This window comes from Coregonus clupeaformis, chromosome 27 (genome assembly GCF_020615455.1).
Source record: "Coregonus clupeaformis isolate EN_2021a chromosome 27, ASM2061545v1, whole genome shotgun sequence".
Classification (NCBI taxonomy): domain Eukaryota; kingdom Metazoa; phylum Chordata; class Actinopteri; order Salmoniformes; family Salmonidae; genus Coregonus; species Coregonus clupeaformis.
The window spans coordinates 43,593,002-43,615,804 of NC_059218.1; the positions used below are offsets into that span (position 1 = coordinate 43,593,002).

Genomic DNA, 22,803 nt, shown 5'->3' on the forward strand with positions numbered 1-22,803 from the left:
TAGGCAGACCTGGTTTTAAATTGAGCTGCACTTCCTAACCTCCTGCCAAATGTATGACCATATTAGAGACACATATTTCCCTCAGATTACAGAGATCCACAAAGAATTCTAAAACAAATCCAATTTTGATAAACTCCCTTATCTACTGGGTGAAATACCACAGTGTGCCATCACAGCAGCAAGATATCTGACCTGTTGCCACAAGAAAAGGGCAACCAGTGAAGAACAATCACCATTGTAAATACAACCCATATTTATGTTTATTTATTTTCCCTTGTACTTTAACTATTTGCACATTGTTACAACACTGTTTATAGACATAACATGACATTTGAAATGTCTTTATTCTTTTGGTACTTTTGTGAGTGTAATGTTGACTGTTAATATTTTTATTGTTCACTTTTGTAAACTTTGGTTTATTATCTATTTCACTTGCTTTGGCAATGCAAACATAGGTTTCACGTGCCAATAAAGTCCTTAAATTTAAATTGAAATTGCATTGAGAGAATGTAAGTGGGAGAGGCCATACAAGAAAGAGCGGGAGAGAGAGAGAGAGAGAGAGAGAGAGAGAGAGAGAGAGAGAGAGAGAGAGAGAGAGAGAGAGAGAGAGAGAGAGAGAGAGAGAGAGAGAGAGAGAGAGAGAGAGGTGGAAACTGAGCTGCACTAAAGGGGGAAGGTAACAGGAAGAGGTTCAACACATCAAAGAGATCAAATCTCACCATCACTTTTGCTGCAGATGAAGTTGAATCGCTCAGTCTCAGGCAGACCGACCCACTGCCCCCCGTCTCTCTGAATGGCCCCTGTGTTCCCACACTGCTCCTTGCCAGTGTTGTAGCCCTCCCCGTCGGCCCAGTTGTGGTAGCAGGACTCTTCTCCATTGACCCAGAACCAGAAGTCCAGGGTGCAGGTGTACCTCAGGCCCAGCCAGACGAAGGGAGTGGAGGCCTTCTTGGCTCTCTGTCGGACCCAGTGCTGGATGTTCTGGTTGTGGGCAGACACCAGCTCCATGTCCAGGTCTCTGCAGTGCCACAGGGCTTCTGACCACGTCTTGTTCTCTGGGACCAGGACCAGCTCATCTGGAGGAAGAGGGGGAAACAGAGACATTATAGAAAACTATTGTTATTCAGTAAACATTCATCCCCATCTCCACCCCCCCACCCCCTACCCAAAATGTTCAGTCCCTCTCATCAATACTTTACAGTAATATTGATCATTATATGTAGATCTATATTGAGGATTTTTGCCAGCAGCTCACCATCGTAGCAAATAAAGTTGTTGTTGTTATTACATCGTTCATCGTTCCACCGTCCAGACAATTTTACTTCTGCACAGAAGTCTCCATTCTTTGCCCTGTTCGGCTCGCCAGACTCCCACTTTCTGTAGGAGGAGTCACTCTGGTCGGACCACCTCCAGACTCCAAGAGATTTATTCAGGCCAATCCACACTCTGTACGTATCAGTGGTGTTAGGGTAAGATACTCCTTATGGCCTCACTCTCTGTTGTGTTCCTCACACTGGCCAGGTCTTTGTGGTTCTCCCGACAGTATTTCTGAGCCTCACTCCAAGTCTTATCTTCAGTGATGTGAATGTACTTATTGGTCGTTTTTTTGTCTATTTGAGAAAGAAAAAAATATATATAACAAAATACCAATACAGATGAATGTTTGTAAATAAATTGTTTGTAAAAAAAATAAAATATGAATCTCTTATCTGAATAAAATGATTTAGTATTTGACAACATCTCTGATTGACGAGGAAATAGACAGGTGAACTCACCATCATAGCAGACAAAAAAATAATTGCCGCCACATTTGTAATTTTGCCAAGACTGATTTAGCATCATATACACACATAACTCATTGTTGTTGGGATAATTATTTGGATATCCGTTGTCCCAAAACCCCTCCCCCTCTAACTCTCTGTCTCCCAGAGACCACCTCCAGCTGTTTTTATACAACCCTATCCAGGCTGATCCACTCCAACTAGCTGCTACAGTGTTATTGAGCTTCTTCATATCTGCCGTGTCATCAATGGTGGCCAGGTCAGTGTAGTTCTGTCTGCAGATTCTCTGAGCTTCAGTCCAGGTCTTATTCATGTTCACAAAGTGGAACTGATGAGGGAGGCATGAGGGGAGGATGGACAGCCCTGTGGAGAACAAACCAACATTACTGGACAAACATACACAGTTACACAAATACATGCTCACGTTCTGTACTGTCAATTACACTTACAGTGCCTTCGGAAAGTATTCAGACCCCTTGACTTTTTACACAGTTTGTTACGTTACAGCCTTATTCTAAAATGGATTAAATTGTTGTTGTTTTTCATATCGATTTACACAATACCCCATAATGACAAAGCAACAACAGGTTTTTAGAGATTTTTATTTGAAATGAAAAAATGAAATATTACATTTACATAAGTATTCAGACCCTTTACGCAGTACTTTGTTTAAGCACCTTTGGCAGCGATTACAGCCTCGAGTCTTCTTGGGTATGACCCTACAAGCTAAACACACCTGTATTTGGGGAGTTTCTCCCATTCTTCTCTGCAGATCCTCTCAAGCTCTGTCAGGTTGAATGGAGAGCGTCACTGCACAGCTATTTTCAGGTCTCTCCAGAGATGTTCGATCGGGTTCAATTCCGGGCTCTGGCTGAGCCACTCAAGGACATTCAAAGACTTGTCCCGAAGCCACTCTGCGTTGTCTTGGCTGTGTGCTTAGGGTTGTTGTGCGTTTGGAAGGTGAACCTTCGCCCCAGTCTGAGGTCCTGAGCGCTCTGGAGCAGGTTTTCATCAAGGATCTCTATGTACTTTGCTCCGTTCATCTTTCCCTCGAACCTGACTAGTCCTTCAGTCCTTGCCGCTTCAAAAACATACCCACAGCATGATGCTGCCACCACCATGCTTCACTGTAAGGATGATGCCAGGTTTCCACCAGACGTGACGTTCAATCTTGGTTTCATCAGACCAGATAATCTTGTTTCTCATGGTCTGAGAGTCTTTAGGTGCCTTTTGGCAAACTCCAAGCAGGCTGTCATGTGCCATTTAATGAGAAGTGGCTTCCGTCTGGCCACTCTACCATAAAGGCCTGATTGGTGGAGTGCTGCAGAGATGGTTGTCCTTCTGGAAGGTTCCCATCTCCACAGAGGAACTCTAGAGCTCTGTCAGAGTGACCATCGGGTTCTTGGTCACCTCCCTGACCAAGGCCCTTCTCCCCCGATTGCTCCATTTGGCTTTGCGGTCAGCTCTAGGAAGAGTCTTGGTGGTTCCAAACTTCTTCCATTTAAGAATGATGGAGGCCACTGTGTTCTTTGGGATCTTCAATGCTGCAGAAATCTTTTGGTAATAATATGCCATTTAGCAGACGCTTTTATCCAAAGCGACTTACAGTCATGTGTGCATACATTTTTACGTATGGGTGGTCCCGGGGATCGAACCCACTACCCTGGCGTTACAAGCGCCATGCTCTACCAATTGAGCTACAGAGGTACCCTTCCCGAGATCTGTGCCTCAACATTATGTGTCTAGGAGCTCTACGGACAATTCCTTCGACCTCATGGCTTGGTTTTTGTTCTGACATGCACTGTCTACTATGGAACCTTATTTAGACAGGTTTGTTTCTTTCCAAATCATGTCCACTCAATTGAATTTACCACATGTGGACTCCAATCAAGTTGTAGAATCATCTCAAGGATAATGAATGAAACAGGATGCACCTGAGCTCAATTTCTAGTCTGAATACATTTGCAAAAAATTCTCAAAACCTGTTTTCACTTTGTCATTATGGGGTATTGTGTGTAGATTGTTAAGGACAATGTTTTATTTAATCAATTTTAGAATAAGGCTGTAACGTAACAAAATGTGGAAAAAGATGCACACACACACACACACACACATGGACAAACACATATGGCTGCACACACACACACAGAGACACACACACACAGAGAGACACGCACGCACGCAGGCACGCACGTACATACACACACACACACACACACACACACACAACCACACAACACACACACACACACACACACACACACACACACAGAAATGAAGGGTTACCTGAGAAAAGGAGGAGGAGGAACAGAGGTTGAGGTTGACCCATCCCTGGAGATTGGAGGGAAAACTAAAGTTAACTGGAACTTCTACTAACAACATGATACAGATGCATTAAGTGTTCTGAAAAGTAATGACTGAAAACACAGACATAAAGTTCTCCGGTACTGTATTACAGTTTTTTTTTCAATTGCTAACATGCATTGGTCAAAACTGATGTCACATTGTCAAAACTCTGCACACAGTCAGCGTAACAGAAGTGTATGTGGACCAAACTGTGAATCATTTTTCCATTGCTTTCACACAAAATGCATTCAATTACCACATTCTCCGAAATCCATGAACTCTTTTCTCATTCATACTCCACCACCTGCAAAACGATATATTTGCAGCACATGTTTTCAAATGCTAACACACTGTTTCCAAAACTGTTAAAAACAAATTCAAAACAGAATGATGGCATTTCTGCAGTAACCAGATTGAAACATATAGAAAATCTCAGCAGAATATTTCATCATTCCAAACACAGCTGATTGCAATTTCAGCTGAACGCCTACCCAAGTGTCCTGTTTTTTAGTCTCGTTACCAAACAGACAAAAGAGGACGGCTTCGGAATGATTTAGTTCGGAAACATGGATCAAGGAAGACAGGTTGGTGGGGAAAGAGTAGTGGCGTGGAGGACAAAGGAGAGGAAGACCAAGAGCGGAGGTCTCTGATGAGATAAGGGCCACAATTATTGACCATGTTTGAGAGAGGCCGGTTTAAGGGTGCAACCAAATCTGCAGCATTCAACAGTTGCATGAATAATACACATTTTCCGGCAAAACAACAGGTGAGATGTGCATCCTTCAATGATAATTGAACTACATATTACAGTACAATACAGTATGTTCACATTTTTACATGTACTGACATTTTGAAATATGTTGATTGTTTTGTGTTTTTCAGTAGGATCCAAAAGGTTGCCTCCCACAGGAGGGAGAGCCAGAATATTATCAGATGCGCAGGAAATTGCCATTGTTGACATGGTAATTGGCAACAATACAATAAAACTGTGGGAAATTCGGGACAGAGTGCTGGCAGACAATATCCCTTTTGGGAATGTGAATACGGTCAGCACAACGACAATTGCCAGAGTCCTAGAGAAACATAAAATAAGGATGAAGCAGTTGTACACCCTTTGAGAGAAACGTATGAAAGAACTCCGGTATCAATATGTCCAGGTAAGATGTCTGTTACAGCTATGTATAATGTAAAGTACTGTAAAAAGAAACTTCTCCTGAAGACTGCCAGGGTTGGATTAGACATTCCAGAAGATACTTTCCAAGATGTGTCACCAGAGAAGAAATAAGATGCGATGCTGATGAGAACTTGTGGCCAAATGCAGGAGAGAGGGAGAACTGGAACCCTCACAGTACTGTACAGTATGACGGATTATACTATACATTGATGTTTTTTTTTTGTAATTATTATTGCAGCCCTGGAATTTCAGGAATTAGTTTTTTGTTTCAACTAAAATGTTCACAAGAAAATTACTATATGCAAAGATATCGAACAAATAAAGGCTATTGAAGCAAATTGCTGCATTTCTGAATCCTTCTTGTTACATATACTTTAAATACAATCAATAAAGTGAAAATGTGTTATTCTATAATGAAATACTGATGTATGTGAAAAATCATTCAAACTTCAAAGAGGAAAGTTAATCATTTATGTAATGCTCCCTGTTGTTAGTGTTTTTTTTAGGTCAGTGTGTTTTGAGTGACAATGTATGCTTTCTGAGGGAGAATTGTTGCCAGTGACATGGTCGAACGAGCTTACTTTGAAACATGTATGAAGTGTTTTGGTGGTTTTAGTCAGTTTTGGAGGTGAGATTAACTGTTTGGCCAAGATGCATGTTGGTAATGCAGACTGTGTGAAGAGTTTTGAAAAAGTGGCTTCAGTATTTGACCGATGTATTTGAAAAAAAACTGTAATATGTATTTAGGCTGTCTATAATCATTGTTTGAAGGAGCATATCACATTTTAAATCACATTACTTTTTTTCATGCACAGTATGCACGTCCAGCATAGTATTTACTGGTGTTCAACTGCTCAAAAATATTGATTTATAAACATGAGCAATACTCATTTACCAAATAAAAATACTCATTTACAAAATGTGTTGTACTTTATTCTTTCAACAGTTATACATGCAAAGATATGAAATAAATCCTCATACCTGATGTTTGCTGTTGTTATTGTTTTCGATCTTGTTGTTGTTGTGGATGTTGTTGTTTTGGACCTTGTTGTTGTTGTTGTGGATGTTGTTGATGTGGATGTTGTCTTAGTTGTTGTTTTATTTTGTTGTCAGCTCTCCCTCTCTCTCTCTCTCTCTCTCTCTCTCTCTCTCTCTCCGAGTGGTTCTGTCACCTCTTGGACAGGTGGATGTTATACAGGTACATTTCAATACCTGAACTTCCTGCTATCTGATTTCAGTAGTGATGTCATGATGGAGGGATGAATGGCATCTCCAATGGTTGTTTAGTCATATTATTTCCCCATAGAGACATGCAAAAGACTGGTGAAAGAAAACAAAATGGGAAGGAACACTTTTTTGCAGCACACATGCAAATAATAAAACAATACTCTCTCTCTCTCTCTCTCTCTCTCTCTCTCTCTCTCTCTCTCTCTCTCTCTCTCTCTCTCTCTCACACACACACACACACACATACAGTCGTGGTCAAAAGTTTTGAGAATGACACAAATATTAATTTTCACAAAGTCTGCTGCCTCAGTTTTTATGATGGCAATTTGCATATACTCCAGAATGTTATGAAGAGTGATCAGATGAATTGCAATTCATTGCAAAGTCCCTCTTTGCCATGAAAATGAACTTAATCCCCAAAAAAACATTTCAGCCCTGCCACAAAAGGACCAGCTGACATCATGTCTGTGATTCTCTCGTTAACAAAGGTGAGAGTGTTGACGAGGACAAGGCTGGAGATCACTGTCATGCTGATTGAGTTCGAATAACAGACTGGAAGCTTTAAAAGGAGGGTGGTGCTTGAAATCATTGTTCTTCCTCTGTTAACCATGGTTACCTGCAAGGAAACACGTGCCGTCATCATTGCTTTGCACAAAAAGGGCTTCACAGGCAAGGATATTGCTGCTAGTAAGATTGCACCTAAATCAACCATTTATTGGATCGTCAATAACTTAAAGGAGAGAGGTTCAATTGTTGTGAAGAAGGCTTCAGGGCGCCCAAGAAAGTCCAGCAAGCGCCAGGACCGTCTCCTAAAGTTGATTCAGCTGCGGGATCGGGGCACCGCCAGTGCAGAGCTTGCTCAGGAATGGCAGCAGGCAAGTGTGAGTGCATCTCCACACACAGTGAGGCGAAGACTTTTGGAGGATAGCCTGGTGTCAAGAAGGGCTGCGAGGAAGCCACTTCTCTCCAGGAAAAACATCAGGGACAGACTGATATTCTGCAAAAGGTACAGGGATTGGACTGCTGAGGACTGGGGTAAAGTCATTTTCTCTGATGAATCCCCTTTCCGATGGTTTGGGGCATCCGGAAAACACCTTGTCCGGAGAAGACAAGTTGAGCGCTACCATCAGTCCTGTGTCATGCCAACAGTAAAGCATCCTGAGACCATTCATGTGTGGGGTTGCTTCTCAGCCAAGGGAGTGGGCTCACTCACAATTTTGCCTAAGAACACAGCCATGAATAAAGAATGGTACCAACACATCCTCCGAGCGCAACTTCTCCCAACCATCCAATAACTGTTTGGTAACGAACAATTTCCTGTTCCAGCATGATGGAGCGCCTTGCCATAAGGCAAAAGCAATAACTAAGTGGCTCGGGGAACAAAACATCGACATTTTGGGTCCATGGCCAGGAAACTCCCCAGACCTTAATCCCATTGAGAACTTGTGGTCGATCCTCAAGAGGCGGGTGGACAAACAAAAACCCACACATTTTGACAAACTCCAAGCATTGATTATGCAAGAATGGGCTGCCATCAGTCAGGATGTGGCCCAGAAGTTAATTGACAGCATGCCAGGGCGGATTGCAGAGGTCTTGAAAAAGAAGGGTCAACACTGCAAATATTGACTCTTTGCATAAACTTAATGTAATTGTCAATAAAAGCCTTTGACACTTATGGAATACTTGTAATTATACTTCAATATACCATAGTAACATCTGACAAAAATAATCATATAGAAAGAGGAAATGTGAATTATTATGTGGATTATAATTAACCTTGTCATGCGTGAGTTCTAAATAAACTATATATACAAAAAGTATGTGGGCACCGCTTCAAATTAGTGGATTTGGCTATTTCAGCCACATCCGTGTGTATAAAATCGAGCACACAGATATGCAATCTCCATAGGGAACATTGTCAGTAGAATGGCCTTACTGAAGAGCTCAGTGACCTTCAACATGGCACCGTCATAGGATGCCACCTTTCCAACAAGTCAATTTGTCACATTTCTGCCCTGCTAGAGCTGCCCCGGTCAACTGTAAGTGCTGTTACTGTGAAGTGGAAACGTCTAGGAGCAACAACGGCTCAACCGCTAAGTGGTAGGCCACACATGCTCACAGAACGCGACCGCCGAGTTCTGAAGTACGTAGGGAGTAAAAATTGTCTGACCTCGGTTGCAGCACTCACTACCGAGTTTCAAACTGTCTCTGGAAAGCAACTTCAGCACGAGAACTGTTAGTCGGGAGATTCATGAAATGGGTTCTATGGCCGAGCAGCCACACACAAGCTTAAGATCACCATGAGCAATGCCAAGCGTCGGCTGGAGTGGTGTAAAGCTTGCCGTCATTAGACTCTGAGGAGTGGAAAAGCATTCCCTGGAGTAATTAATCACGCTTCACTACCTGGCAGTCCAATGGATGAATCTGGGTTTGGTGGATGCCAGGAGAACACTACCTGGTCCAATGCATAGGGCCAACTGTAAAGGTTGGTGGAGGAGGAATAATGGTATGGGGCTGTTTTCCTAATTCAGGCCCCTTAGTTCTAGTGAAGGGAAATCTTAACTCTACAGCATACAATGTCATTCTTGACGATTCTGTGCTTCCAACTTTGTGTCAACAGTTTGGGGATGGTCCACTCCTGTTTCAGCATGACAATGCCCTCGTGCACAAAGCAAGGTCCATACAGAAATGGTTTGTCGAGATTGGTGTGGAAGAACTTGCCTGGCCTGCACAGAGCCCTGACCTCAACCCCATCGAACACCTTTGGGATGAATTGGAATGCCGACTGTGAGCCAAGCCTAATCGCCCAACATCATGTCCCGACCTCACTAATGTTCTTGTGGCTAAATGGAAGCAAGTCCCCGCAGCAATGTTCCAACATCTAGTGGAAAGCCTTCCCAGAAGAGTGGAGGCTGTTATAGCAGCAAATGGGGACCAACTCCATATTTTTGCCCATGATTTTGGAATGAGATGTTTGACGAGCAGGTGTCCACATACCTTTAGTCACGTAGTATAGCTTAACCAACATATACTGAACAAACATGCAACATTTTAAAATATTTTACTGAGTTACAGTTCATATAAGGATATCTGTCAATATAAATAAATGAATTAGGCCCTAATCTATGGATTTCACATGACTGGGAATACAGATATGCATCTGTTGGTCAAAGATACATAAAAAAAAAGGAAGAGGCGTGGATCAGAAAACCAGTCAGTTTCTGGTGTGACCACCATTTGCCTCATGCAGCATGACACAACTCCTTTGCATAGAGTTGATCAGGCTGTTAATTGTGGACTGTGGAATGTTGTCCCACTCCTTTTCAATGGCTCTGTGAAGTGATGTGGAAAATAATCACTATACTTTATTAAAAATCAAAGTTCTTCTAGAGTTTTTGTAGAATCAAGATTGACTTTATTGAAATTCAACAAAGTGAAGCTAGTCTGCAGAGTGGCCTCCCCTCTCTCTCCCCGCTCCCCTCTATCTCCTCTCATTCACACACACTCTAGCTTAAAACCCCTCCCTCTTCAGTTTCCCACTCCCTTAGTCTCTCTATCGCTCCACCCACTCCCTTAGTCTCTCTATCGCTCCGCCCACTCCCTTAGTCTCTCTATCGCTCCGCCCACTCCCTTAGTCTCTATCGCTCCGCCCACTCCCCTTAGTCTCTCTATCGCTCCGCCCACTCCCTTAGTCTCTCTATCGCTCCGCCCACTCCCTTAGTCTCTCTATCGCTCCGCCCACTCCCTTAGTCTCTCTATCGCTCCGCCCACTCCCTTAGTCTCTCTATCGCTCCGCCCACTCCCTTAGTCTCTCTATCGCTCCGCCCACTCTCTTAGTCTCTCTATCGCTCTGCCCACTCCCTTAGTCTCTCTATCGCTCCGCCCACTCTCTTAGTCTCTCTATCGCTCCGCCCACTCCCTTAGTCTCTCTAGCACTCCGCCCACTCCCTTAGTCTCTCTATCACTCCGCCCACTCCCTTTGTCTATTATGGCGGCTAAATTCAACTTTCATTCAGTTCAGAATCAATAGTAATACAATCAATCAATCCCTTATCTTGCAAAAACACTCATGACTTGTCTAAACGCTGTTCAACTTTGGCTCCGCTCTCAAAACCTTTGTTTGAGGAGAGATGCATCAGGCAACAGTCTGGTTTCAGTCTCTGATAAGGTAAGACAGCCATGGATTAGGTAAGAGCGAGCAATCTGACCCTAGGTCAGATCCCCACTTCACACACACACACACACACACACACACAGTGAAATGACCCAATTAAGTTCTTGCTTAGCAACAGAGAATTCTAACTATATGTTCGTGATTAACTCAATTTTATCTCATAGTCCACTAAAAATGCCTCCTCATATCCCTCCTTATGGGACTACTTGTCCAATAACCTTTAAAAAAAAGGATATTATGTTTATGCTATCAATCACAGTCTTTGCATTCAAGGTTATACTCACAATGAAAAATATCAATACTTCTACTCAAAACAATTCCAATATATGTGTTTGTATCCCAACACATAAACTAAATTCAATTTTGTTTTAACCATAATATCTAGGACATGTTGGGAATAGTGTCAACATCTTTAGTTATTAACATATTTTTTATTTTATTTTTTTATTTCACCTTTATTTAACCCGGTCAGCCAGTTGAGAACAAGTTCTCATTTACAACTGCGACCTGGCCAAGATAAAGCAAAGCAGTGCGATAAAAACAACAACACAGAGTTACATATGGGGTAAACAAAACATTAAGTCAAAAATACAACAGAAAAAATAAAATAAAAAAAGTTAATATAGCATATTAACATATTAACTCTGTAGCTCAATTGGTAGAGCATGGCGCTTGTAACGCCAGGGTAGTGGGTTCGATCCCCGGGACCACCCATACGTAAAAATGTATGCACACATGACTGTAAGTCGCTTTGGATAAAAGCGTCTGCTAAATGTCATATTTATTATTTATATTTATTTATATTAATAACTTATTCAGGACAAATCAGTCAGCTTACAACTCATAATCAAATTAATTACCCAAAACAAATTTAGAATGACAATTCTTAATTATTAACCTTGGTTCCATCACTCAAAGTTAAAACCCTCACCTTAGCACTCATTGACACTGGCAGAATGTATATTTATATTAACATACAGTATAATTATTAGCTTCCTCATAAGGAGAATAACTACAGATCAGTATCTCAATGCAATCTTAGTCTAAATTACTATAAAATGTAGCAGTGTGTAATACCTCCGTAATCAACCTAACACCTTAAATAGCAATCCCTTCCTCCCCCGGCTCTCAATCTTCTGGCGTGTCTTCATTATGTTCTTCAGATAGCTTCAAAGTTCATCTTGGATTGCCCATGGCAATGTCCCAATTCCAATGTCACATCTGAGCCGCCCCACCTCTACCTCCATTCTGTTTTGTTCATTTTGCCAACCAGTATACCAAAACTATGAGAAATGTTCTATTTGAACAGATCTCTCTTCCTGCCCACTCCATATGGACTCCTGTCACATTCTTGAGAGAAAAGGCATAAGAGAAAAGGCAGTTGATTGCTTTGATTTGATGCTGGTTCTGATTCAGGTCTCCTGGTAGAGGTGGTGCTGGACAGGAACGTCTTCAACGCCTTTGTTGTTCCTCTTCAGCCGGGTAGAGAGTTTTTTGTTTTTATTGAGGTTCACACCGTTCTGGACCGAATTATCTCTGCTATGCATCAAGACACCATCCGTAGTAACCTCGAGAAAGGACAGATCATAACAGTTTAGTTGGGTTCATTTCCAATCCAAAAAATCCCTATAAGCATTGACTATATGACAAATTATTATGTTTCACCAATCATTCTTAATACCAATTTCTAATACTTGATCCTGCTGCCTGATAGATTTTTCTTTGAGGGGTGTCTGCATTCCAAAGGATGTCTGTATAAATGTCATATAGTTTCACATTCTCACTTGAATTCTCCCAAATTATATAACCCAATTGTTCTTTTTAACACTCCTATATTTGCTCATAGTCTATTTGATATTACTCTGGCGTTTCCCTTTTCCTTGTTCCTATTCTATCATCTAATTGCTTACACTTATCTCCCCATCCTGGTTGATTAAACAATTGTTTATATTTAGAAGTTCCTTAAATGACAGAAGTTGTGGTTGAATCATAGCACAGTCCTGGTAACTGTGGAGATTTGGAACTACTGTTAATTATTTTAACGGAGACGTGGTGCATATTAGACTATTTTCTTTATTTAATTTTAATGTAATATATTGTACTCATCTATAGCAATCATTGTTTAATGGCTCCTTCCATTCCCTTTCTTCTGCATTTGGTATGGCTCTAACATGTACAGGGTTTAGTGCACTTTCCCAAGGAATAACTACTCCAACAACACTTCCCCCAGGAAATCTAACACTAAGTACTACATCAAAATGTTTATCTATGTCTTGGGCTGTTATCGTTATGTCTATGATCCACCTGTCTTTTTCTTTCATTATCTTAAGGTCACACTACCCCATGTGACTTCCCCATAATCCTTGTGCTGGTTCCTCCCACACCAATAACCATTTAACCCTCGTACTTTAATAGCGATCCATTTTTGTATCCTAATTATGGTTCCTGCTTGTGCAGAAATACATTTTAATCCTGTCTGTTTCTCTTCTATGTCTTGTTCTTTTGCTCTTTACTAATGTCGGTATCCCATTCCCCTAATTCTTAGGGGGACTAATCAAGGGCAGAGAAATCAATGATGAGGCTATCTGGTGCGTCTTGGTTGTCTGAAATATCTTGAAGATCTAGAAGGTCCTGAAGGTCTCGAAGTTCTCGGAAGTCTCGAAGGTCTCGAAAGTCTCGAAGGTCTGCCCCTCCGGCGAGGGAATCAGCAAGAACACGTAGCTCTTCAGTAATTGCCATCCTCCCCCATTTCCTGATTCTCGCCAGCTCCAGCATCCTCAGCTCCCTCATATCTAGGTCATCGGTTCCCTCGTGGTACTCTGGCACAATGGTTTAGATGATACCAGGTCCCCCTCTATCCGTACAGCCGTTGGTGTAACCTGGATGACGATGTATGGTCACTTTAGCTGTTAACCTTCTTCCGTCACCAGGGTCTCCGGATCAGCCAGAGTCCCTCTCAATCCATCGACATCGATCTGCGAAGAGTGTCCTTCTACCAGCCTACCCATAGGGAAGCTCGGAGTTACTGCTGCAAAGACACACAAACACAGACAAACAAAAAAGAAAACAATGCTAGCCAATGGCATGGCCATCTTCCTCTCCTGGGGTTGGAACACTCCTACGGTGGGAAACATGGATCTAAATATCTGTCTCTGCCACTTTCACCATCATTGAGGTTGCCAACAACACCTGGTACAACCCCCACCCCACCCCCCAGGACTAACTCTCTCACTTCATCCTTGTCCTGTTTGGAATGATATATAGGATTATTGCCAAATTATAAACTTCTTTATAATTATCAGTATTATAAATGACCCTTAACTCTGTGTAATAAATTACCTTAAACTCATCATCCTATGTCACTCGGTTTCCAGTGTGGGTGATCAAATCACACTAGAAAGTCAGGACAAAGGTACGAGGTCATTCAAACCTTTCAAAGAAGTGTTTCATTCTATAGTAGACTAATCATTTACAACTGTCAAAACATTTCATAAATGTTGTATCTCGAGTGTACAGTAAGTCCTTAGTACAGCTCTTTAAAAAAATCACATGTATTTACTTAAAACTCATTCAGTACATACAACCTAAAATTACATGTGTTTGCCCCTTTAAGATATATCACTTCTATCCCGTGAAAAGAACCCTAAAATAAATTTTAAAATCCTATACAGCTAAAATTTCATACTAAGTGGGTTGCTTGTGGTTATTTGACAAACATAGAGTAAAACAACTCTATGTTTGACAAACATAGAGTAAAAATGGCCAGGCCTTATTTATAGTCTCGGAAAATATTTCAAAGAAAATAGAAAATCACTCCCCCCTTTTTCCTGGAAGAAAAAGTACACATTTAATTAGTTTCCATTTTGATACCTCTTAACCAGTCCAAACAATTTAAATTCGAAATTATCACTCTCTATTGCCACATCTCCTGATTTCCCCACTCAGAAAACCCTCAAGAACATCACTCATGACTGCTCCCTTCCCTGGTGAATTCCACAATCCAGTGCACATAAAACGAAATGAAGTCTCATGAGATTTAAACCCCTAGGCTTTCCCCTAGTCGCACTGCTCCCACTCGATCACGTCCAACACGCTTCGTGACTTCGAAAACTCAAAATCTGCTATCGCTTGCCTCATTGGTTTCACTTCCCCACATGCCTGTGGCCCCCCTCCACCAAAACAGTTTACTAATGTGATAATGGTCTGGTCCATCAACTTCTTTGGACATACCCCTTCCTGAACTATTATTAGTCCCCCTGATGTGAATTTAATTTGGACCCCCATTCTACACAGTGCCTCTCCTCCTACTAAATTAACTGGAGTGTTTGTTTTGATACTAATATATGTATACATGTAGCTTTTCCTGCTTCTAATTTGACTGGAACTGTCATATGTATTAACTGCATTTGTCATGGAAATTCTACTGTCTGTGCCTATTTGCCTGATATGGGGAGTTGAGAGGCATAATTTGGACTTACACATGAGTAAGTTGCTCCAGTATCTATCATCATTGGGGCGCCTCTATTATTCTCTTGAACCTGCAGCATAGGTTCTTCATCAGCCTGCATAGTTACTGCCACTAGCTGACCCTCCCCTTTAGGATTCCCTGGGCATCCCTAGTATCCATGATTTGGTCCTCCCCACGGGTTCACTGGGCCCTGTGGAGCCTATGTCTGAGACTGCCTCCATTCAGCTGAGCTGGGGCCATTTCCTTGCCAATTACCCTGTTGTGGTTGCCTAGGCCACCACGGCTTGGTAGGACAATTCCTTTTTGTATGTCTTGATTGATTGCACCTCCAGCAGACACCTGGTCTTCTTGGTCCACCATTCTGGTGTGTCTGCTGCTGTGATTGCTACCCTGGATTTTTTTGGTCTGCTTTCATTTCCTCTGTTTTGCCACTGTTGTGTGTGTACACATTCACTACTGGTAAGGCAGCTTGTGCCTTGCTGCTGAGTCAGTATTTGTTGACCTCCTTGGAGAACAGGTGCCATGGCGCCCTCCTCCGGCGGTGCCGGAGAAATCACTGGAGCTCGTGTTCTCTTTTTGTTCTTTCTTGTCAGCTCTTCCAGCTGCATCTGTGTCAGTTTTCTTTGAATGTCTCTCCCTTGCTCTGTCAGTTTCTGTTCGTCCTTCCTGTATTTCTCCACTGCGTGGATAACATGGTCGCAGAACTCTTTGTGTGATTTTGACGTTAGTCCCATCACATCTTCTAGTCTGTTTCTGACAGGCGTTGGCATTGCTTCCATCACTGATGTCCTGAACAGTGTTGTCATCAGTGGATCCCCCTCTGGATCCCTTTCTGTTTCTTGTCGCCACCTCCTGAGATGGTCCTCCAGGTAACCTGACGGGTTTTCTTTATCCCCCAATGGCTCCCCTCTCAGTTCTTTAGGGTATATTTTGGCTGGATACTCTATTCTCAGAGTGTGCCATAGTCCTGGCCTATAATTGTCAAAGGCCACTCCATCCAGTACCGTTCTCCGCACCGCCGGTATGAGGCCATCCGCCTGCAACAAGTTCTCCATTTTGGCCACTCCCACCATCCCTGGCCAGCAATGCCTTCAGGTCTCCCACCGCCAGTAGCTTCCTCATCGTTTGTTCTTCAAATGTTCTAATCCATTTTCCTGCTCCTTCGTGCAGGCAGTCTAATCATCAGAACTTCCAGGTCTTGCGTTCCCCAGGGCACATAGTGAACATGTGTCCCCTTTTACCAAAATGGGACATTGAGCTCCATATTTTCGGGCTTTCTTATTGTCCTTCTGTTTCTTACATTTAGTTTTTTCCAGATGAGCGTATAGTGCCTTACCTAGTGCCTTACCTAGTGCCTTACCTAGTGCCTTACCTAGTGCCTTACCTAGTGCCTTACCTAATTCTGTGACTATAGGTTTGCCTCCTGTGACTCCTTGCTCTGATAGTCGTCCCTCTATCCCACTCTGTTCTTGATCAGAGTCAGCGTACTGTCTAAGTTCTTCACCTTCCTCATCACTTGTCTTCTCCACTTTCTTTTTTTCCCCATCATACTCTTGTTCATCTATCCCATAATTTTCCAGTTTCGTTAACATCCCCCTCAGTCCTCCATAACAGTCTATATCTAAATGTGATTTTTCCTCCTCTTCCTGGGGTGGAAACCTGTTGCTTCCCTTCTTCTTCTATCTCTACACTCCCTGTTATTGAGACTAGACCTGTGACCTGAGAATACTGCCCCCCTCCTGTGTATGGTGGTGGTGCAGTTAAACCAGCCCTTTTTTGGTCCACTCTCCCTCTCCATTATTATCCTTGTAGCCTTGGCTACACTGTCCCTCCAACTCTTTCCTTCCTCCCAGAATATTGTCAAGATTTCTCTCTCTTGCTCTCTCTTCTTCTTTCTTTTCTCCCCTTTCTCTCCTGTTTTATAGTTCTTTATTAGGGTATCCATTTCCTCACACACTGTTACATCACACGTTCCCTCCTTTGTCCATTTTGTTGCTATTGTCCTGGTTCTTTTTTTCCCATTTATCAGAGATTTTACCAATCGCTTCACTATTTTCTGGGAACCTTCTCTTCATGATTTGCTACTGCTGTTCCTGCCATCCCTATGTTTGGTTCAGTGTCTAGGTTAGGATGCAAGGTACATTATTTCTGTTAGCTTCCTCAGCTAAAAGCGTTTATATTCCTCAGTTAAGTAAAACAGTGAGCTGACATTCTCTTTTTATCTATGTATTGGAGGCATGTATTGGAGGCAGGCCCACATTATTTTAGCCATGCAGTTCCCGTTTTGGAGGTGTGTAAAACTCCCTCCATGATGTAGGCTACGTGTCCATGCCCATCATGAAAAGAGAGATGAGAACCTCAGTGAATACCGGTGAACCTGGTATTTAGAAGTTACCTGTAACCTGTAACAATTGCTTGTTTTCCGTTTCATATTGTCACGATCACTGACTGATGAAGCGGACCAAGGCGCAGGTAAGCGTACATCTTTTATTAAGTACACACACGACACGAACAAAAACAACAAACCAAATAATACGTGAAGTCCTAGGTTAAATAACAACAACACAAACCTTCCGGAACAAGATCCCACAATAAACAGTGCCAAACAGGCTGCCTAAGTATGCCCCCAATCAGAGACAACGAGAATCAGCTGCCTCTGATTGGGAACCACCCTGGCCAACATAGATCTACACGATCTAGATCATGAACATAGAAAATACAACATAGACACTACACACCCTGGCTCAACATTTAAAGAGTCCCCAGAGCCAGGGCGTGACACATATGTTCAAAACCCAAGCCCTGCCTTAGGCCTACTATAACGAAGGCTAGTTAAACGATTTTATGATATCATGACATGTTACATTTATTCATTGTTGTATGAAAAAAACAACAGATTGCTTGTTTTTCGTTTAATTTTATTACAACCAATCTTATTAGAATGATTCCCCTTCCTGGTTTTACGGTTCCAACGTCCGTGGCGCGCATGCAATGCAACTTCTGGAGATGTTTGAATGCGATCTGATCTGTAAAATGGTTCAGATTATTATGTTCATAAAACATTGGCCTATATTTGAGCAGTATAACGGAGAGTAGACGTTCTCCCTTTCTCTGTATATTGGATCTTTGTCCAGCTACTGTTTAATGTTTGGATGTGCGTAAAACCCTCCATAGTCTGCGTTGTTTTAATACTTTATGCCCACGGGGGGAAATGATGGGGCCTGTAAGTGTGACATAGCCTAATTAAAACAAGTTGCTGTTTCATTTTGTTTATCAATAATGAATTTAATCTTGCTTATTGACAATGTTTGGCATGTCCATGCTCAGCCATATACAGTGGGGGGAAAAATATTTAGTCAGCCACCAATTGTGCAAGTTCTCCCACTTAAAAGATGAGAGAGGCCTGTAATTTTCATCATAGGTACACGTCAACTATGACAGACAAATTGAGGAAAAAAATCCAGAAAATCACATTGTAGGATTTTTAATGAATTTATTTGCAAATTATGGTGGAAAATAAGTATTTGGTCACCTACAAACAAGCAAGATTTCTGGCTCTCACAGACCTGTAACTTCTTCTTTAAGAGGCTCCTATGTCCTCCACTCGTTACCTGTATTAATGGCACCTGTTTGAACTTGTTATCAGTATAAAATACACCTTTCCACAACCTCAAACAGTCACACTCCAAACTCCACTATGGCCAAGACCAAAGAGCTGTCAAAGGACACCAGAAACAAAATTGTAGACCTGCACCAGGCTGGGAAGACTGAATCTGCAATAGGTAATCAGCTTGGTTTGAAGAAATCAACTGTGGGAGCAATTATTAGGAAATGGAAGACATACAAGACCACTGATAATCTCCCTTGATCTGGAGCTCCACGCAAGATCTCACCCAGTGGGGTCAAAATGATCACAGGAATGGTGAGCAAAAATCCCAGAACCACACGGGGGGACCTAGTGAATGACCCGCAGATAGCTGGGACCAAAGTAACAAAGCCTACCATCAGTAACACACTACGCCGCCAGGGACTCAAATCCTGCAGTGCCAGTACATGTCCAGGCCCGTCTGAAGTTTGCTAGAGTGCATTTGGATGATCCAGAAGAGGATTGGGAGAATGTCAGATGAAACCAAAATAGAACTTTTTGGTAAAAACTCAACTCGTCGGGTTTGGAGGACAAAGAATGCTGAGTTGCATCCAAAGAACCCCCATACCTACTGTGAAGCATGGGGGTGGAAACATCATGCTTTGGGGCTGTTTTTCTGCAAAGGGACCAGGACGACTGATCTGTGTAAAGGAAAGAATGGGGCCATGTATCGTGAGATTTTGAGTGAAAACCTCCTTCCATCAGCAAGGGCATTGAAGATGAAACGTGGCTGGGTCTTTCAGCATGACAATGATCCCAAACACACCGCCCGGGCAATGAAGGAGTGGCTTCGTAAGAAGCATTTCAAGGTCCTGGAGTGGCCTAGCCAGTCTCCAGATCTCAACCCCATAGAAAATCTGTGCGACAGCCCCAAAACATCCCTGCTCTAGAGGAGATCTGCATGGAGGAATGGGCCAAAATACCAGCAACAGTGTGTGAAAACCTTGTGAAGACTTACAGAAAACGTTTGACCTGTGTCATTGCCAACAAAGGGTATATAACAAAGTATTGAGTAACTTTTGTTAGTGACCAAATACTTATTTTCCACCATAATTTGCTAATAAATTCATAAAAAATCCAACAATGTGATTTTCTGGAGAAAGAAAATCTGATTTTGTCTGTTATAGTTGACGTGTACCTATGATGAAAATTACAGGCCTCTCTCATCTTTTTAAGTGGGAGAACTTGCACAATTGGTGGCTGACTAAATACTTTTTTCCTCCACTGTATCAGTGTGAATGCTACTGAAGCCATGCAATTACTTAGAACAATGTGGACTGCAAATGTGTTCAAGTTAACATATTTAGCAAAGATAGGTCTACATTTTGTTATTTCCTTTCTGTAAGCCATTTAACAAACTATAAAGGACTAACATTGGAATTGGAGTTGATTCCAAGGCAATACATAAAAGACCGTAAATACACAACTTTTGAAGCATGGAACATGTTCTGATTGGCCAGTGAGGGGCCAAGCTTCGACACCCACAACTTGTTTATTCATTAAAAACCCAGCCCTTTCACTCCAACACCAGCAAGTGCGCCGATAATTGTGAAAGGGAAAATAGCAAACATATTTCTGACACACCCCCCTGAACCTATAGCGCTTCTGCTTAAGCTTAGATTGACCATTGCCTTATGTTTGTTAAAATTGAGCTCTTAATGTCAAGTGTCCCTAAGCACTGCTACTTTTTAGTTGGTGTCGTCAGATAATCAAACAATTATTGACTTGATTCTGGGCAACTTTTTTGCAAAGTGCAGAAATGTATTCTTGGCAATAAATCTGTGGCCGATCTCTGTTCTCTGTCATGGCCACAGACCTGGTGGCGAGTCGGGAAATTCAGGTTTCTGTCATCTAAGAGATTGTGAGTTAAAATGCCAGGTGTGGTTGCATCCCATGTGTGCTAACCAATGTTGAGGTCAACTGCATTTAAGTACCAAATTCATAATTTTCCGTTATTTAAAATAATTTAATTAGAATTAGAATTTATGTGTACTTCCTGAATACAGTCCGTTGTTGAATATTTTACTGACAAAATACAGTTCAGTTGTAGAAATACATTAAAAGTTGTTTATTTTTACCGTAACTCAGTAGCCGATAACTTGTTATAAAATTACAGGACATTTCTTTAACAGTTTGTGCCATAAACACATCTAAAGTATCCTATAAGTTTAAATGAAATTGCAAGTGAGGCATGCCAAGTTAATTTGCAAGACAGGCCAAAAAGTACCCAAGTACATTGGGATTCATCAAGGCGGTGACCCGCTCCTGCAGGTTCATGCTCTACAACATTCGGAGAGTACGACCCTGCCTTACACAGGAAGCGGCACAGGTCCTAATCCAGGCACTTGTCATCTCCCGTCTGGACTACTGCAACTCGCTGTTGGCTGGCCTCCCTGCATGTGCCATTAAACCCCTACAACTCATCCAGAATGCCGCAGCCCGTCTGGTGTTCAACCTTCCCAAGTTCTCTCACGTCACCCCCTCCTCCGCACACTCCACTGGCTTCCAGTTGAAGCTCGCATCCGTTACAAGACCATGGTGCTTGCCTTTGGAGCAGCGAGGGGAACGGCACCTCTGTACCTTCGGGCTCTGATCAGTCCCTACACCCAAACGAGGGCATTGCGTTCATCCACCTCTGGCCTGCTGGCTCCCCTTCCTCTGCGGAAGCATGGTTCCCGCTCAGCCCAGTCAAAACTGTTCGCTGCTCTGGCACCCCAATGGTGGAACAAGCTCCCTCACGACGCCAGGACAGCGGAGTCACTCACCACCTTCCGGAGACATTTGAAACCCCACCTCTTTAAGGAATACCTGGGATAGGATAAAGCAATCCTTCTACCCCCCCCACACACACAGCGGAGTAGCTCACCACCTTCCGGAGACATTTGAAACCCCACCTCTTTAAGGAATACCTGGGATAGGATAAAGTAATCCTTCTACCCCCCCACCCCACAGCGGAGTCACTCACCACCTTCCGGAGACATTTGAAACCCCACCTCTTTAAGGAATACCTGGGATAGGATAAAGTAATCCTTCTACCCCCCACCCACACACACACAGCGGAGTCGCTCACCACCTTCCGGAGACATTTTGAAACCCCACCTCTTTAAGGGAATACCTGGGATAGGATAAAGTAATCCTTCTACCCCCCCACCCCACAGCGGAGTCACTCACCACCTTCCGGAGACATTTGAAACCCCACCTCTTTAAGGAATACCTGGGATAGGATAAAGTAATCCTTCTACCCCCACACACACACAGCGGACCCCTTGACTTTTTCCACATTGTCTTACGTTACAGCCTTATACAAAAAATATTTTTTACTTTTTTTAAATTTAGTGCAATCTGCACACAATACCACATAATGTGGTATTGTGTGTAGCCAGTGTAGTCTGGCCCAGGAGTGTGAAGGTGAACGGAAAGGCTGGAGCAACGAACAGCCCTTGCTGTCTCTGCCAGGCCGGTTCCCCTCTCCACTGGGGTTCTCTGCCTCTAACCCTGTTGCAGGGGCTGAGTCACTGGCTTGCTGGTGCTCTTTCATGCCGTCCCTGGGAGGGGTGCGTCACTTGAGTGGGTTGAGTTACTGACGTGATCTTCCTGTCTGGGTTGGCGCCCTTGGTTTGTGCTGTGGTGGAGACCTCTGTGGGCTATACTCGGCCTTGTCTCAGGATTGTAAGTTGGTGGTTGGGGATATCCCTCTAGTGGTGCGGGGGGCTGTGCTTTGGGCGGAGTGGGTGGGGTTATATCCTTCCTGTTTGGCCCTGTCCGGGGGTTTCTTCGGATGGGGCCACAGTGTCTCCGGACCGCTCCTGTCTCAGCCTCCAGTATTTATGCTGCAGTAGTTTATGTGTCGGGGGGCTGGGGTTAGTTGGTTATACCTGGAGTACTTCTCCTGTCTTATCCAGTGTCCTGTGTGAATTTAAGTATGCTCTCTCTAATTCTCTCGTTCTCTCTTTCTCTCTGAGAACCTGAGTCCTAGGACCATACGTC

At 42.9% G+C, this 22,803-nt stretch overlaps 1 protein-coding gene across 1 annotated transcript; it reads right to left on the minus strand.

Annotated features, from left to right (window-relative positions):
• Positions 1 to 708: 708 nt before the first annotated feature.
• LOC121541365 (lymphocyte antigen 75-like) lies at positions 709 to 16,292 on the minus strand. The gene is made up of 4 exons (XM_045207956.1): positions 16,241 to 16,292; positions 1,993 to 2,144; positions 1,256 to 1,394; positions 709 to 1,076 (listed from the first exon to the last, which is right to left on the minus strand). The coding sequence occupies exons 1-4, from the start codon at positions 16,290 to 16,292 to the stop codon at positions 709 to 711; spliced, it is 711 nt and encodes a 236-aa protein (XP_045063891.1).
• Between the last annotated feature and the right edge of the window lie 6,511 nt (positions 16,293 to 22,803).

Coding starts and splice junctions, on each gene's coding strand:
- LOC121541365 (XM_045207956.1), bottom strand. CDS start 16,292: ATGAGGAAGCTACTGGCGGTGGGAGACCTGAAGGCATTGCTGGCCAGG. Junction 1,395..1,992: donor TGAAGAAGCTCAATAACACT/GTAGCAGCTAGT, acceptor TGGTCCGACCAG/AGTGACTCCTCCTACAGAAA. Junction 1,077..1,255: donor CAACTTTATTTGCTACGATG/GTGAGCTGCTGG, acceptor CTCTTCCTCCAG/ATGAGCTGGTCCTGGTCCCA.